At 36.1% G+C, this 17,619-nt stretch overlaps 2 protein-coding genes across 2 annotated transcripts in view; one reads left to right on the forward strand and one right to left on the reverse strand.

Annotated features, from left to right (window-relative positions):
- Window positions 1-2,201, forward strand: part of LOC110096472 (calmodulin-like protein 11) — a 3,062-nt gene extending 861 nt beyond the window's left edge. The window contains exons 2-4 of the mRNA XM_020822447.2: window positions 1,164-1,321; window positions 1,628-1,708; window positions 1,882-2,201. Coding sequence (XP_020678106.1) covers window positions 1,164-1,321; window positions 1,628-1,708; window positions 1,882-2,016 — 374 coding nt within the window. The 3' untranslated portion in view covers window positions 2,017-2,201. The remainder of the gene's footprint in view (window positions 1-1,163; window positions 1,322-1,627; window positions 1,709-1,881) is intronic.
- Window positions 2,202-4,954: 2,753 nt separating this feature from the next.
- On the reverse strand, window positions 4,955-17,072 carry LOC110096471 (ATP sulfurylase 1, chloroplastic-like). Its single transcript, XM_020822446.2, has 5 exons — window positions 16,471-17,072; window positions 7,050-7,455; window positions 6,629-6,889; window positions 5,535-5,621; window positions 4,955-5,336 (listed from the first exon to the last, which is right to left on the reverse strand). Exons 1-5 carry the CDS (start codon window positions 16,974-16,976, stop codon window positions 5,199-5,201), a joined length of 1,398 nt encoding a protein of 465 aa, XP_020678105.1. The 5' UTR covers window positions 16,977-17,072; the 3' UTR covers window positions 4,955-5,198.
- Window positions 17,073-17,619: the final 547 nt, after the last annotated feature.

Genomic DNA, 17,619 nt, shown 5'->3' on the forward strand with positions numbered 1-17,619 from the left:
TCTCTCTCTCTCTCTCTCTCTCTCTCTCTTATTCTTCTTCATATACATTTTGCTCATTCAGAAATTAGCACAATTAGCTATAACTAAAGCCTTTCTGTTTGTTGAGTTTTGGTAGGTTCTACATTAGGGCTGTTTGGTTTGGAAAACAATTGATGTAAAATAAAGATTTGCATAGATTTTTGTTTTGTTCGAAGTATCATCTCCATCATTATTATTTCCCTCTCCCATCTCTGTTTCTCTCTACCCCTCCTCTTTCTAGCTGAAAGGAGGCAAACCAAAGAACCTCAAGTGATTGAGAAAAGAAGAAAATCAGAAGTTAATTTATGTTTATGTTCCCATCCTTTGTTTCATGGGTTCTTGATGTTGTAATACATCAAGCTTAGATTTTATAATTGATTGCCTTCTTATTGGCACTTACAATTCTATTATCTGCTCTTTGTGAATTCCTTTGCTTTACTACTTGCTGGATTTCATAGTTTGTGCAATTAGGTGGCCACCAGACACCAAAGGATTTTTTTTTTTTTTTTCAATCTATGATTTGGTCAAGGTCAGAAAAGGCCAGCCATATGGCTACATCCCCTTCAATCTCTCAGTTGAACAGTCAAGCAATTGTGCGTTAGATGTCACCATCTGTGAAATGGAGATCACCATCTTTTGGAAGTTTTGCCTTGGTTGTCAATGAAAATGATGGCTCTTCTTTTGTCTATAAAGTGGAGATCACCAAAATTTTCTTCGTCCAGTATAAACATGTATTTCTCTGGGCTTGTTTCATTACTATTTTCTTGGTATCCCAAGTTGTTTCAAGTTTAACAGGCTTTGGTTCTATGGTTTCTTGCAAAATTCAATAGAATGATCATGAGTTTATGAAACACAAACTTTATGGGGCTAGCAGGCAGAGTTGGGCAGTTGGTGGCGGCGGTGGCAGATTGTAACTGAAGGTGGCGGTTTGCGGTGGCAGAAGGTGGTGGCTAGCAAGAGTTAGCAGTGGGAGATGGAGGCCAGAGATGGCGGTGATAGCTATTTGTAATTTGTAAAACAATTGAAAATACAAAAAAAAAAAGTTATTTTTATTACTAATAATAGTTCATCTAAGTTATTTATTTGGTTAATCATGAAAATTTGAGTTATTTTTATAAGTATATCTAACTCTCTTTTTGCAACAGGGTGCATCACCCTTGAAGAGCTCGCCACTGTCATCCAATCATTGGGCCAAAATCCAACTGAAGAAGAACTGCAGGATATGATCACTGAAGTTGATGTTAATGGGAATGGCACCATTGAATTTGGAGAGTTCTTGAGCCTAATGGCCAGAAAATTTAAGGTTATTAATTGAAACATACAGTTACAATTTTTACTGTTAGAACTACTAATTTGTTCATTTTATTGCATGAGATGATAAAAATATTTTGCATATCTGCAGAAGTCATCGTCAGCAAACTCCTTTTCCTTGTAATCATTCAACATTAAAGTTTCGTTTGGGACAACTTTTTCATTGCTTCTTAAAACGAAATTTCAGTATAAAAAAGCCGTCCCAAACGAAGCCCAAGTCAAATTGTCATCCACAAGCTTCATTACTGCATCTTGTATATAAGATCTAATCATCAAGGACTCATTCAATTGTTTGCAGGAAACTGATGCTGAAGAAGAGTTGAAGGAAGCCTTCAAGGTTTTTGATAGGGATCAGAATGGCTACATCTCAGCTAGTGAGGTAAGCACTACTTAGGCTTCATTTGGGACGATTTTCTTCCTGCTTCTTAAAGTAGCTTTTTAGTATAAAAATTAAAAATTTTGTACTAAAAAGTTGTTTTAAGAAGCAATAAAAAAACCGTCTTTGCATTTTTTTTCTGTCAAAACACTAACTATAGATTTCTCTTGTTGTAGCTGAGGAATGTAATGATCAGCCTTGGAGAGAAATTGACTGATGAAGAAGTGGATCAGATGATCAGAGAGGCTGATATGGATGGTGATGGCCAAGTAAACTATGAGGAGTTTGTTCGAATGATGATGGCCGTCTGATTCGATCGATCAATTCGATATTTGATGTTTGTTTTGATAGATCTCATATTCAAATTTGTTTTAAACATGTATGGATTAATTCCATCAGAATCATTTGTTCTTATTTTGTGGAGATATCTGGATTTTGTTGGTGCTGTTAGTATTTTCATGTTAAAGTAATGTATTGTGTTTAATCTGTGCAATAATTACAAATTAAGCTCTTGTATTAGAAAAAGACGAGATTTGTGTGTTTCCTATCACTAGTATGTAATTTTCTTGTGTAGATTAGCCATCCTTACAACATATTTAACCTGTGATAAGAACTGGCTCAGGAACAAAATGTCTTAATAAAATTTAGACTTAGGCTTCGTTTGGGACGACTTTATTGCTGCTTTTTGAAGCAGCTTTCTAGCACAAAAATTTTAATTTTTGAACTAAAACGCTGTTTTAAGAAGCATCAAGAAAGCCGTCCCAAATGAAGCCTTAGTTTGGGGCAACTTTATTATCATTTTCTATTTTATATTGCAACTATAGTATTTGTTTGGCTACAATTTTTACATGGCTTTTAAAAAAGTTTTTTACTAGGAAGCTACTTTTGCAAAAACTTTAAAAAAAGTAAATTTTTTAATGATAATTTTACAATCACCTTTATGAAAAGTTGTCTCAAACAAACCTTACTTATGTCAACATTATCTGAACAAACTAATTTGTGATGGTAGGCAGTGGCGGCGGACGACTGCAATACAGTTGATTTGTGGTGAAAAAGAAATTCAACCAAAACTAAATAAGTTTATAATACGTAAAAAATGTACGAGAGAGTGAAAAAAAAATTATTCTTTTTTTCATCAAATAATTTTCATTGCATTTCTTTTTCAACAAATTAAATAATCCCTTAATAATCTTAAGGTCAATAGAATATTAGTGAGAATATTCTTAGGCCTTTTTTCATTGAATAATAAAGCCACAAAATTTTAACGTTTACTAATACATCATTAACTGTTTATAATTATTAAAATAACATCATAAACAACTAATTTTTGGCTAATAAAACACTCCTAGTTTTGAACTATGCTTGAGTTAGTTGTGGAGTCAAAATACATAGTAAGTTAAAATTAATCATAAATACAAAATTTACGCATGCTGACATTAATAAGGTATAATTAAAATTAATTTTGCAATAGTCAATCTATTCAATCAAAGCCATATGTGATAGGAAATTTGCATGAAAAACATAATCATGACTATTTAAAGGGATTTGAATTATATAATGAAATATTTACAATAAAATAAATAATTTTTTATTTTAAATTTTTGAGATAATTTGAATAAAATTCTCATAAAAGATTTAATGTTTTCGTATAAACTCTAAAATGAAATGAAACTTTTATGATTTTTCAAATCAATGTATTGTTTAGAAAATATAAATGAAATATTTTTTTCCTTAATGAAATATTCTCTTAATTCTATGTCAACTAATTAGGATTTTGTATTAGTGAGAATTTAAATAATGATGGTGTATCAATAATTATAAAATTTAATAAAATATAACAATAAATAAAGAAAAATGTAATAATAGGTTGATCTTTAAACCCTAAAATGCTTTAAAAATTATGATACATTTCTACAATCTTATTCGTAATAATAGGTTGATCTGTAAACCCTCATCAAATTTTTAAGGCCTATTTCATTTGAAGTAAAATCGGTGTAAAACAATCAAAGGTAGAAGTTTTAAAAATATTAGTACTTGATTTAAAGTAAAAGAGATATAGAGTAAAATTTTTAAGTATTTGAAATTCACCTTCTACTTCATTTTTTTTGTTTTTAAAAATCATCAGATTCAAGCAATTTTCAAATACACTGCAAATTCTCTTTCATCGTTGTTATCACCGCCGATCTTAACTTGTTGTTGCCAACACCATCCTCGCCAGCCACCGACTACTGGCAAACACTATCTTTGATCATTATATTATATTTATTTTATTTCAAGCTAAATAAAATAATAATAATTACATGCATGCATTTGTTTCACACTTCAAATAATTCAAAATATATCAAATATATTATATTTTCTTACACTGTGTTTCATTTTATTATGTATTTTTTTAACAAACCAAATGGCCAGTAAGTCTCTCTTTGTCAAAATATTTGGCAAAATGTTATGAAAATAAATTAAATTATAAATTAAATTAAACCAAAATCATTCGTTCTCAGGAGAAGTTCTCCTTCAAATTTCTATCTAGAAAAAATACAATTTATTGCTAGAAGCTTATAGAGTTAAAATTAACAACAACAAATTGATTTAAATTATGTATTAAAAATCATTAATTTTATAAATATTTAATCATAAAATATTGTCATAATTTCGAGTAATTGACCAGTTCAAACAACTTCATAAAATATTTCATATTTTATAGATCGAGAAAATGAAATTTTTTACGCGTGAATAACTTTCAAGTTATAATATAATATTGTTTTGGTGCCAGGTAATTATAAAATAATTAAAAATTTTAAAAAAAATTTCTTTGTGCAGTTTCATATGCAACTTTTTCAAATGAACAAGTTACCATAATTGTGAGAATTGGGGCTAGGTCAAGAGAAAAATTTTAATCATATTTAATCAAAATGATTTTTTTAATTATTAAATTTATATTGAGATTAATTTATACAGGTCTATCAATTAAATCTTATATTTCAATCATCTTGAAATAAATTTAACAATTTTAAAATTAAGCAAATAAAATTGTGTTAGCAGGTCCTACGACAAATTATATCGAGAGGCGACAGGCGCTTCAAATAAAGGTGAAATCAATTTTAGTTCTCACGGGGTCAAGTGACAAACTTATAAAAGAAATAAAAATATATACAAGGGTGCAAAAAATAATTTATTTTGCACATGATCACTTTTCACATACGTATTTATAATGTTAGAAAAGTTCAACATAATCAGATCAAAATAGCGGAAGGTCAAGAGGCTTTCTGCAGCCAAATTTTACCATTGGGTTTGAACAAACAAGCAAACACTCGACACTTCATATCAAGACCAGCAAACATAAGTTGGTTTAGGCACAATGATAACTGTACAGATAGCAATCCACACACAATATGAGCACAAAAACCAGTTTGGTCACAAATATGATACAATCTTACAATGCCAGTGGCAGTTTATTATGCAGATAACATTTGCCATCTTTGGATCTGATGGCTTAAGCAGGAACGGGTTCTTGGAGCTTAGCATCCTCCTGAGAAGCAACACTGTCATAATATTCAACCAGAACTTTCCACCCGCCAGGGCACATGAAGCCTTCGGGTGGATTTTCTCTGTTCTTTGCCAGGCTTCGCATCTGAATAATAGAATGAAAGTTAGTTTAAGGTTTCGTTTGGGACGGTTTTCTTACTGCTTCTTAAAGCAGCTTTTTAGTACAAAATAAAAAAAAATTTGTACTAAAAAGCTGCTTTAAGAAGCATACATAACGTTGTCTTAAACGAAGCCTAAGATACATTGAGGATTTGAATTTGGAGGGTAGAGAAAGAGAAGCCACCTTGGTGCCTGAGATGAAGATGAAATCTTCGGATCTTAACGGGTTGAAGAAAGCCATCTTTCCCTGTGTTTTGTCATAGGCAGCGACCTGAACTAGCCCACAAGTAGCGAGATAGTAACATGCATTGGGAAAATACTGTTAGAACATTATAATAGAGAGAAAAAAATTTATCTTTTAGGAAATTTATAATAAGATTTCCATTACTCAAATTATACACCTAATCAAATCAACGCGGATCTTTTGCTTTCAAGTGTCTCTGGATAATAATTTTTGGTGCCATGCTCCAATATTGATAAGGAAAAAAAGGAGGAAAGGTTAGAGAGTATGGGTGGTTTTAACTCTGCTAGTCTGTGATTTAAAAAAAATAATTAAAAAAAAAAAACTTTGTTAGTCTGTGATGAGGACATCTGATCTTGGAGAGTTTATCAGAGATGTGGCCGTCGATCTATGGCCATGATTGCACAGCTTTATTTTTTATTATCATTGTATTAGATTATTATGTTTATGAGTTATTTATATTTTCCTTTTACGCTCTCAGTTGAGGACCTAGTCATGTGTACGCCCTAGGGGCAAGTTGGTCTTTTGTATTTTCTTCATTCTATTGGCTATTTAAAGCCTCCTCCTCCTTGTGGAGATGATGAATGATATTATGAATTTTCTGCATTTATGTGTTTTGAGAGAGCTTGAGAGTTCTTGGAGAGATTGAAGTTCCTAGGTGAGGGCATCGCAATACCCACCAACCGCAGGATACGTCCGGGTTCATGGTTGACATCTTCTCTCTTCCCTTTAAACTGTCGACCAAATCCCTTCTCCCCTCTCTCGACCGAAACCCCAACCTCCACTAACCCTAGGCCGGCCACCTCTCTCCCGGCCGAGCACCACCACCCCCTTCCTCCTCCTCCACCGCCGGCCATAAGGGTGGTTTTAACTCTACTAATCTGACATTAAAAACCAATATCATTCATCCTGTTTCCTACCTTCTCTACAGCATCGAAGGAACAGTTTTCATGATAGAGCATGGCTGCATGGTTGATTATATCTCAAAAACTAGCATTCAGTGAATATTGTTGTTTGGATCGAAAGAGTTTACATACCTTGAATGGTAAGATGTTGAGCTTCTCGAGACCCGGGGCCATGCTAAGTACTTTCTTCCCATGCTCAGCATCATAGAGGTCCCTCTTCTCAATGGGGTGGCTCATGCCAGCGGGATCTCTGCCAACAATATAGAAATTAGCACCAGCATTAATCCGAGATTTTGCATGCCACTGCACCTCAGTTGGGCCTGCATAATGCATGGGAGATGGGAATATTGCGACAACTGTAGTCTCGGGGTCAAGCACACCTTCCTCAAGAACCTGTAAGGGATTGCTGAAGGATGGAATATTATCGATCATTTATAAATAGACCAGAATTTGCTAGAACCGAGTGGACAATTTGTCTGGTAAATACATTTTAAGTACTTCAACATAATAAATATAGCATTTTGTATCATATACATTTAAGTACTTCACTAACCTTCTCATGTTGCTTCATCCTCCAAAGGAGGGGAACATCGTCTGCTTTAGTGTAGCCACCTAAGGGATGAAGCAGCAATATTGGGTTTTTGTAGCCCACCTCCAGAAGATGCTTTCGAGTGTCATTCATGAGCAATGCATGGCCATTATGCACAGGATTTCGAAGCTGGAAAGCAAACACAGCATCAGCATTGCGCCTTGTGAATTCTTCCCGCAGATCTGCAGGTGAAAGACGATATTTATCAAGGCCATCATTGTACTTAATTGGCTCAATAACCAACAGGTCTCCTCCAATCAGCCAGTTTCCAGCTTCGCTAATGGCATCATCAACATAAGGTAGTCCTGGGGCGGTTGTTCCCCAGGTTCTAGCAATTCGTTCTTCTTTGTTATGCTTGTAAATTTCAATACTGAAACAATAAAGAAAACATCGAATTATGGGACAAGGATGAAGTTTGTTTCAAGGAAGGTTGGGAATCAATGATGAGTTCTACATAAAAAATAGAATTATCTCGGTTAAAGAAAATAGTGCAACATTGAGGATTGGATTTCTAGGGATGAAAGACTGTTTTTGATGAAAGTTGGTAAACATCAGCTAAATTAAGAAATCAAATATTGATGAAAAAGGAGTAAACAATGAAATTTGAAGTTCACGAAGGAAATTACTGAAATACAAGCTAAATGATTTTTGTTTAGAAGAAAACAGCCTATGTACATAAGCAAACGCATGCAGCACCTTAGCATATTGGTTGGGTTCCAGCCAAGAGGTGTTCAGAGAGAGAAATAAATGCAATAAGCTACCAATGTTTATGTTATTTAACTCAAATAGTAACCTAAATCCACAAGAATAAAAAGAAGACCTGATCTACCATACAAAAGCCACGTAGAGGTAGAATAAAGAAGCTAAAAAAAATCTTCCAAAAATTTAAGAACACCTTATCTCACCAGAGAAGAAAAGTCATAAATATTCTAAACTTTAAAAGATGTCATCCATCACTTTATGCACTATCTTTATTTTAGAAGACCGATCAACCATCTTATCTGCTGAGAGTGAAGTCCCATCCAAGATTTGTTCAGTCAAAGAATATGTCAAGATCCCTGTCTTTAAAAAGGATGATTTTATGAGCTTATTTTACATCAACTCCCCATGTGAAGGTAACCTCAAATCCCAATTTGTGCACCTCCTTATGGCTAACATCGATGCTCTTGCATGGGAGCCTCCGAAACGCTAAAGGTCAAATTGAACTTCTCCTTTCATAGGTTGAGTAAGCCCCAAAATCATAAGATATAATATTACAACACCAAAATTCAACCAGCAATTAAAGAGTAGGTTCTCAAACTACTCAACATGAGATTTATTATAGAAGCCCAATACTTTGAGTGAGCCTCTAATGTCATCACGGTCAAGAAAGCCAACAAAAAATATAGAATGTGTGTTATAGCAACCTACAAGAGACCAATGAACAATATTTTCAAAGCATAGAAGGGACACAATCATGAATTTCATATCGAAGACATCAAGATCAAGAGTAAGTCAACCATTAACAAGAATGTTATAGCAACTTACTAGAGAGCAATGCATAACATTTTTATACCACATAAGGGAAGAAAGCTTAAACATATCAATGACATCATGATGAAGAGTAAGTCACACATCAACTATCTTATTGATATCTTCAACATGTTTGCAATGTTAAAGCGGTTCAATATCAAGCTTGAATAACATTTTTATACCACAGAAGGGAAGCAAGCTTAAACATATCAATGTCATCGATCACGATCAAGAGTAAGTCACACATCAACTATCTTACTGATATCTTCAAGATGTTTGCAATGTTAAAGAGGTTCAATATGAAGCTTGACTCTTCCAAATGTAAGTTAAATACTCGAACTGATAAGTTCCTTAAAGACATGATTATGTTGGTCGACATCACTACGAATCCAAATAAGATTTGTATGATGCTAAAGATCAAGCCTCCACGCTCGGTAAAAAAGTTCAAAAGTTGACAGTTAAGATGGAGGGCCTTCGCTAGTTCATTTCTTGTTCAAGCGAGTGGAGTGCTCCACAATTCAAGGCAATTTGCAAGAGAAAGAAGTTCCACTAAATGCTTGAATGTCAAGTAGCCTTCCAAGAGTTCAAGCAATACATAACTTTTCCTCTTGTCCTTAATAGCATGAGACAGAGAGACTCCATCCTTATTTCCAAGGTCATAATGTCTAAGTCATCATGGAGAAACATCTGATAAATAATCCAAAAAAACTAGAACTCTAAGAAGGCTTATGAAGTAATCAATTGAGCTCAGCAAGTACACTTGATGTCTTTATCAGACTTCCGTTAAAATTCAAGACTTGGTAGATTTTGTTGTGGAGTTCTCTTCAACTGAAGAATAACTGTATTATCCAATGCATATAAATGACGCTTTGAGGGAGTGAAACAGTAAGTTAGCGTGATTTAAAAAATTCCTCAAGCTATGGCTTTAATCTATGCATTCCAAATCACCTTCAATGTCACGAACAACCGAGACGAATATGAGACTTTGTTATAAGTGCTCTCACTCCTCTACAGATCCCCTGGCCTTTCTCCACCTTCCCTGTACTCATCATCACTCCATAACAAACGGTGTCCACCAATTTCACTCCCAATTGATCGACGACCTGAGTTGAAATGAAATTGTGGGTAGCCCCACATCAATTAGCACCACCACCTCCCTGCCCTCTATCTCTCCCTTCACCTTCATGGTATGATTCGTAGTGAATTCTACCACTGAGTTCAGGGAAACTTTAGTCATATCCAAATGTAGCTTCTCCTCCATCTCCTCCTCTATCTCCTCCTCACCTCCCTCCTCAGTTTCCTCTCATCGCAGACGGTGAGAACCTGAAGAGTTCGGTCCTTGCATCGATGCTCTGGCGTTAACTTCTTCTCGCACCTGAAACACAACCCCTTTGCCCTCTTCTCCTGCATCTCCTTCTCTATCAGCCTCTTGAATTTTTTCCCACTCCCTCCTCCTACTGGCTTCTCCCTGGTGATCTTATTAATGTTGCCCGAGGCAGGCCCCTTGGGTGTTAGAAGAGTGGTCGTAGTCTTGTAAAAGCCTCCTGAGCTGCTGCTCCTAGCTCCCTTTTCCATATTCTTTTGATTTTCCACCAGCTGTGTCAACTTCATGGTCTCCCTCAAGTCACTAGGCATCAGAACTTTCACTGCCGCTCGGATCTCTGCCTTCAACCCCTTCATGAAGTTCCCCTCCAACACCGTATCTGATAATCGCTCCACCCTATTGGCTAGATGCTCAAACTGCTCCTGGTAGTCTGCTACTGATCCCTCCTGTGCCAGAGCAAAGAACTACTCATAGAAATCTCCTCCCCGGTCGGTTTGAAAACATTCTATCATGCAGTCCTTGAATTCCCTCCAGTTCCTGATAAGTCTCCTCTGGTCTCTCCACTGGTACCATGACAGTGTCTTCCCCTCCAAACATAGGTCTGCTGCTGTCAGTTTATCCTCCTCCGTTAGCCCATTAATGACAAAATACCTTTCCACATTATAGATATACTCATATGCATTCTCCCCCTCAAAGATAGGCATCTTCAACTTCCTCACCTTCTCATCTCCACCATTCCCCCTTATTCCTCCATAGCATTCCCTCTCCCACGTGCTCGGCCCACCCCACGTCTCCCGGTTTTCCCTTGTCCTTCCATAGCCCAAACCCCCTTCAAATTCCCCTCTTCTTCCTTCAAAATCAGCACCTTGGCAACCATAATGTCCCTCCCGGCGTTCCCAATCAGCACCCCTTTGCTCCGTCCCTCCATACACATGCCTTTCCCCATACCTATCTCCTTTATCCTCCCTCTGGAAAGACTCCACATAGGATTTCCTTCTTTCTCCATCCACGATTTCCACCTCATCTTCCTCCCTACGAATTTCAGAATTCGTGTTTTTTATTTCCTCCTCTTCTGCCACGGAAGCTGTTGTTTGGTTATGGATTTATAACATTTTCTTCATCATGTCTCGGAGAATAGTTACTTGTCCTTCCATGGAGGAAATCCTTTCCTCCACCGTTGTCTTGATTTGGTTCATCTCCCCTTCAAGTCTTTCTTTTAGCGCATCAACTTTCTTGGCCTCCATCTCGATCCGAACTTTTGTAAATCCAAAAATTCCGGATTTGGATTACATAAACAGCACTTCGTCCCTTCCCAACCAAAAATTAACCGCCGAACTTCGCCAAAATCAGCCCACGAATAGTCCCAAGACTTGCTCTGATGCCAATTTGATAGGAAACACTTGTAGATCTCAAGTATTTTCAATCAATCTTCGGAAAACTGCGAGAAATCTTCACAATAATCCGCACAAAACCACAAAAATGGTAGATAACTTGTATTATTTGATGAAAGGAACACGGAAAATAGCAAGATACACTTGATCCTCGATTCGAGAGGAGGATCGATCTCTCCCAAATCTCTAGACGCCGCTAGAGCCCAAAGAAAACCTAAATCTAAGAGATCTCAAATTTCAACCAAATTCAAGATGCCCTAACCCTAGGAAAACAAAGTATTTAATGCATACAAATCAAAAGGAAATCCCTAAACAATCCCTACATTCAATTTCCCTCCTAGAATCCATTCAAAAAACCTTCCTAAATGACCTCCCAGGGATGTTCCGCTTGTGCGGCTAATGGAAGAGGCGGAGATGTTCCGCCTGGGCCGGTCCCACGTGGATCGGCTGGACTGGTCCAATGGACCGGTCTACCAGGCTAATGAATGGCCACACCAAATGCCCCAAGGCAAATTGTCCATGTTTGTGCCTTTGAGCCAATTTTGATAGGACTCAACCAAGCCTAATACATTGTAATTTCATTGAAACACAATCATTTATATTAACCCTTGCCCTATCCAAACCAAACTCCAAATAGGAGAAAACATACTTTGATGCACTATTCAACCGACCTATATGTTTATCTTAGGATGCTCTCAATTCGGGTGAGTCGAGAGCTCTCTATTCGGGTGAGTCGAGCTTCTTTTGGATAGCTAGATTGGCCATGCTAAAGCCTCTAACTCACAGTAGCTATGTTATGTGCCTCTGAGTTAATTGGACATAAATCCGTCAATCCCAATGTGATGTACTTTCATGGAATTATGGCCGACTGAAATGGTACCCTTAGGCCTTTTCCAATCAACACAAACTCCAAATGTTACTTCAAAAGGAAGTTTCCTTTGATATACTATTCACCCTATTCATGTTCCTTAGAACACTCTTTATTCGAATAAGTACAATCTTATTTTAGATAGTTTAATTAGTCATTCCAATCTCTTTGAGCCACACTAATCATGCTCAATGCCTATGAGACAGCTTTGATATGAATTAATCATGCCTATTGCATTACAATTTCATGGAAATATGGTCATCCATACAAATCCCCTCACCCTTCTCCATCCAAAAGGAATTTCAAACCTCATTTTGAGATAATACATATTTTGACATATTGCCCCACCCAAGTCTACTCGATATGCTAAAGAGGAGGTAATCCATGCCCATTAATCAGGACCTCTAGACGACATTGCTTCACTTCCTTTATCGTAGATAGATTAGTCAAATGCATTAACCGTAGATGATGGAAGCATTGACTCTTAATCAAGATGACAATCCATCCTCATTCATACCCTTTATAAATCATAACAACTTTGTATGCCCCGGGACCCCGTATAGAGCATACTTTAATGTCCTTAATCGAAAGTGTTCTCCACATCACATCAAAGATGTAAATAACAATGAGGCTTGCGCCCTTGGGGGCCTAGATCCCCAAGAATTAAATAAACCATGGTCGATTCCTCATGTTGGCTAGGGGAAACCAGAAGGACATACTCTATCTGCCCTTGAAAACTCACCCTTCTTGTTGGTCTTTACGGATTACTCAATAAAACAAACTATCTTGCACTTTGAATTATTTTGTCTAAAAATAAAGACAATAACAGATAGCTCACAAGTGGAAAACAATGATTTATGAGGATAAATATGATAAGAATAACTTGAATCTATAATCAATCTATCATTACTTCTCTCTCCAACAATCAGCAAAAAACTATAATTTAAATCCATGCTTGAAAAATCTGCAATAAAACTAGTTTTAACTAACTAATCGTCGTTGTTATTTTCTATGGTATGTTGCCCCTTCTCTTCAAAATTTAGAAATCACTCTAAAGGTGCCTTTTTATCCGAATAGATACAAACAATGTCACACTACTTTTTATGAAACTTATTTTGCTATAATTAGAGCTAGACAAATTCTTAGAGGTTTCGCTATAATCAACAATCCCTTAGTTTGCTCTTCATCTCCGTCAACCACAAGTTTAGAAATTACATTTTTAGAAATAGGCAAATTATTAACATTCTATAATCTAATTGTATCTCATTCATATAATATTGTGTCATAAGAATATTTATAAGTGAGATAAATAGCACAAGGATTGCAAATTTTCATCATCTTAATAATATCACATCAATAAACCGTACATTCTTAAAAATAGAACTAAACTCATAAATATGTGATTTTATGGGCATGCCTTCTTACAACGGAAGCAAATAAAATCTCTAGTTTTGATAATGTTACATTGAAAAGACTTTTGTTCTTGTGCAAAGACTCTAACTTGGAATATAACCCCTCTGTGTTGTTTCATCCAAAACCACAATTAACTTCTAGTCTGCCAAACGTAATTAGATTGTTGAGCTATCTTTCTACTTCATGTATGATCTCAGGTGTTGGGGTAGTAAAATCATGCAACAAATACAACCAAGAAAGAGAAAATGCAGCGGAAAAGAAAGAACACCAGAATTTAACGTGGAAAAACTAGAAATAGGAAAAAAAAACCAAAGCTACACCACACCAAGAAATTCAATATAAAAATTGGGAGAAATTATATAGATCTCTCTTCTCTCTAACTCTCTCCTTATCTCTCTTCACTCTTGCACCATTTTTGCACTCAGAACTAACAAAGAGACATACTTCAATTACTCCAAGGGACACAACCCTTCATGTTAAACATGAAAATAAGAAAAAAAAAATGTCCAGCCTGACTCGCATCACTGCAATGCCAATTTGGAGCGCCATGGCGCTTCACTCTCTATCTCCTTGCTTGACTAGTAGCATCACGACGCTCCACTCTCTGTCTTAAAATGGAGCATATGTATACTGTTGTAGCGCTAGAGTATAAAGTGTCGCAACGTTGTACGATCATACGTAAATTTTTTTAGAGCAAAGCCCTTGAAACCAAGCAGAGGGAGGATCCCCTTGTGAGCTCAACCGACAGAATTGAGGTCCAAGGCAACAGTACAACTTGATTGATCGACATAATCAAATTCCACATAGAACTAACATTAGCCATATTCAAGAAGCCCCCTTGAATGCCTTCACAAGTTCATGCTAAATTATTACACCTTTAATATTGGTTCGCCAAAGATCTGAACTTTTTAAACCATCAAATTTCTCTACCCATTCTTCCTGTTCATTGTATCCTACATTAGTCTCTAGTACAAGTTTCTAGGAAAAAAATCCCAAATTTTAATATATATGCACCTAACATAAGTAAACATTATGAACAGACAATGTAATTTTATAAGAGATCAAGTATTGCAAAAAAAAGGTTTATACGATTCTACTAAAACAAGTCTACATACATGGGAGTAGAGAAAGGACTTGATTTACCATAGAGAAGTCATATAAGTGTAAAAAATCAAAAAGGCATAAGGAAATACTCTTATACAAATCTAAACAAATCAAAAGGGTATAAGAAAACACCCATACCCAAACTTAAGTACACCCAATCTCAACATAACAAAGAACCCCCAAATCTCTTAAGCCAAAAAAAAAAAGAGAATAACATGAGAGATAATAAACAAAAAAGAAATTATGCCCTTAAAGTTTCATAGAATGGTAACTTCTGTTATCTATGGAATATTTACAAATTTTTTAGCACAATAGCTTTTATCGGGTTGAGATAATACTCGATGGCCATAATTTTTTTTTCTTTTTTGGCTCACTCTTCCCTTTCTATATCTTTTATAATTTCAAAAACTTCCAAATCTTTTCAAAGACGACTCATTTAAACTAGTTCCAACAATGGCCCTCTGTCAACAACCACCCAAAGAAAAGGCTGAGCAAATGCAAAACAAAATTGGCTCTAATTAGTGCATACAGATGAAAGCTTTGCACCAATTCCTCTCGCCAAAAACCCATAGGCAACTCTCTCATTTCTTTGTATATTTATAAGGATATAAGGAAGTGGATTCAAATGTTAAATAAGTTTAAATTGACATGAAATTATTCAAAATAAAAAAATTATCTAACAAACTTTTAAACATTATTTCATTCCAAAATAAAAAGATAATTTATGTTTATCATTATAACAATGTACTTTTAATCTTGTGCATATCGTAACAAAATTATTGAATTAAAATTCTAACAAAATAACACATTCAAGTACTTATTCAGCATCCACACTATAATTTATTTGGAAAATGAATTTTGCTCTTGTATAGTCACCTCAAATATGATATAGCTAACTCGCATCCCAGAATACCATAATTAAATGAGATGTGTGATTTTTAAGAGTAGTTTGAAGATTTAGCACCAAAAAATATAGGGAAGTAAGGGAAAGAATAACAAGTTGAAAAATTTATTTAGTAACTAACAAATTTTCCTAAAAATTAAATCAAATAAACAATTGAATAAAAAAACATCCAAAAAACACAACTTCTAAAAAATGTTGAGCATCTTAAACTTTTATCTGGTAAATAAACTATAACTACAACTTCCATAGAACAACATAAGGTAAACGCCAACAATCAAATATAAGAAAAGCAGAACTGGCATGTAATTTTCCAAACATGGAACAGTTTGAAAAGTCATTAACCCAGTAACACTTCCTTAATTTTCTTAATAATAGTTATGTTAATCCTGCTGCGGTGATGCCCCTCTTAACATTCCACGCCACTCCTCAAGTCTGCACTTTTAGGCTAACCCGGTTGAAATTTCTTTAGAAAACGCTGAGCCAACAACTATATCAACTGTGCAGAACCAGAAAGCAACAGAACAAAAATAAAGATAAAACAAAAATGTATCGCTAGTTCTAAAACGAAATATCAGTTCCAATTCATCACACTCAGTCAAAAAAAAGCGCGTACTTTTTTAGCTCACAAACCAGGTCGGCACAATTCAAAGCCGCAACACTAGTACAATTTAAACAGCTGGTATTACAAATTTCAAATTGGACAAAAGTACATAGGTTCATCTGCAATTTTGAGATAGAAAACAAACTTAAAGCATGGCATCTAGCTTGCTCACGGGATAAACTGTTTACCAAAAAGAAGTAAATAAAATATCAAGAAATCTGCATTTCCTTACACTTAATAAAATATCAAGAAATCTGCATTTCCTTACTCTTTAAGTATGGCGACGGGCTTGTCATTCGCATCGACGAGTACAACCCTGCCTCGCCCCTCAATTGCTCGTTTCTGCCCATCATCGATGGCAAGCACAATCGGCACCGACATGTTGACGAAGGAGCCGTCTGGCATCCGGAGACAATTGAAATGAAGTGTTTGGAGGAACTCGACTTCTCTCATGAAGCCGCGGAGTGGGCTCGCCCACCCCTCGCTCAAAACGTGAACCCACTCCAGGTCGATCCGCGAGAGCTTGATCCTAGGAAGGCCATAAGCAGGTGCCGCCTCTCGGCGGCGAGCCTCCCGCTCCGGCCCGGCTGGAGATACCAGCTGTGCCAGTTTCCCGCCGTCTGGATCGATGAGCCCGCATCGAACCCTAGCGCCGCCAGCGGGGCGGCGGCGAAGGCGTACATCGCCTTCAGCGGCGAGATTCGAAGTTCGGGGTTGGAGGAATTGGAGATTAGGACCTGGCGATTTCGCTAAGAGTGCCGCCATGGAAGCCATTGCCCGGCGGCTGGCTAGACGAGAAACTAACTACCATATATAATAACGGAATAAGACAGGTAGTAGTGGAAAATTAGTGCCATGCTATGTAGGCAAGTCCAATTGGAGTGCAGGAGTTTTGGTAATGCGTTGTGAAGCCATTATTAAATGAGGGAAAATGAGAGAAATGCATTTTTTTAAATTATTTTTAAGGTTAATATTATATATATAAGGAAATTGACTTTATAGGACTTATAATAGTGAATATTGGGGAAATACAACTAATATTTATTTTCTAGAAAAATATAGCAAAAAGTTTATTTCAGACTAAAATATATATTTTAGTATAAGTGGACTATTTATTGAGGTACATGAACTAGTTTGAATTCGAACAATTCAAATCGAGTCTAACCTTGATTCCAAATCGAGACAAGCAACCTTGATTCCAAATCGAGACAAGCAATGAATGTTGGCAAACATCATTGTTTGTGATGGGAAGGCCCCCTATTTGTCATAGGGGAAGTTTTTGCCATGTTTGTTAATGTTGTCATTTGAGACAGGGAAGATAGATCATAGGGGCAAGGCGTTGATAGGAGTGGCGGCATGTAATGGGATCAACAACACATTTAAGAGAAAGATGTTTGCGATGAAAGCTCCCTGGGGG

This window comes from Dendrobium catenatum, unplaced genomic scaffold (genome assembly GCF_001605985.2).
Source record: "Dendrobium catenatum unplaced genomic scaffold, ASM160598v2 fragScaff_scaffold_156, whole genome shotgun sequence".
Lineage (NCBI taxonomy): Eukaryota > Viridiplantae > Streptophyta > Magnoliopsida > Asparagales > Orchidaceae > Dendrobium > Dendrobium catenatum.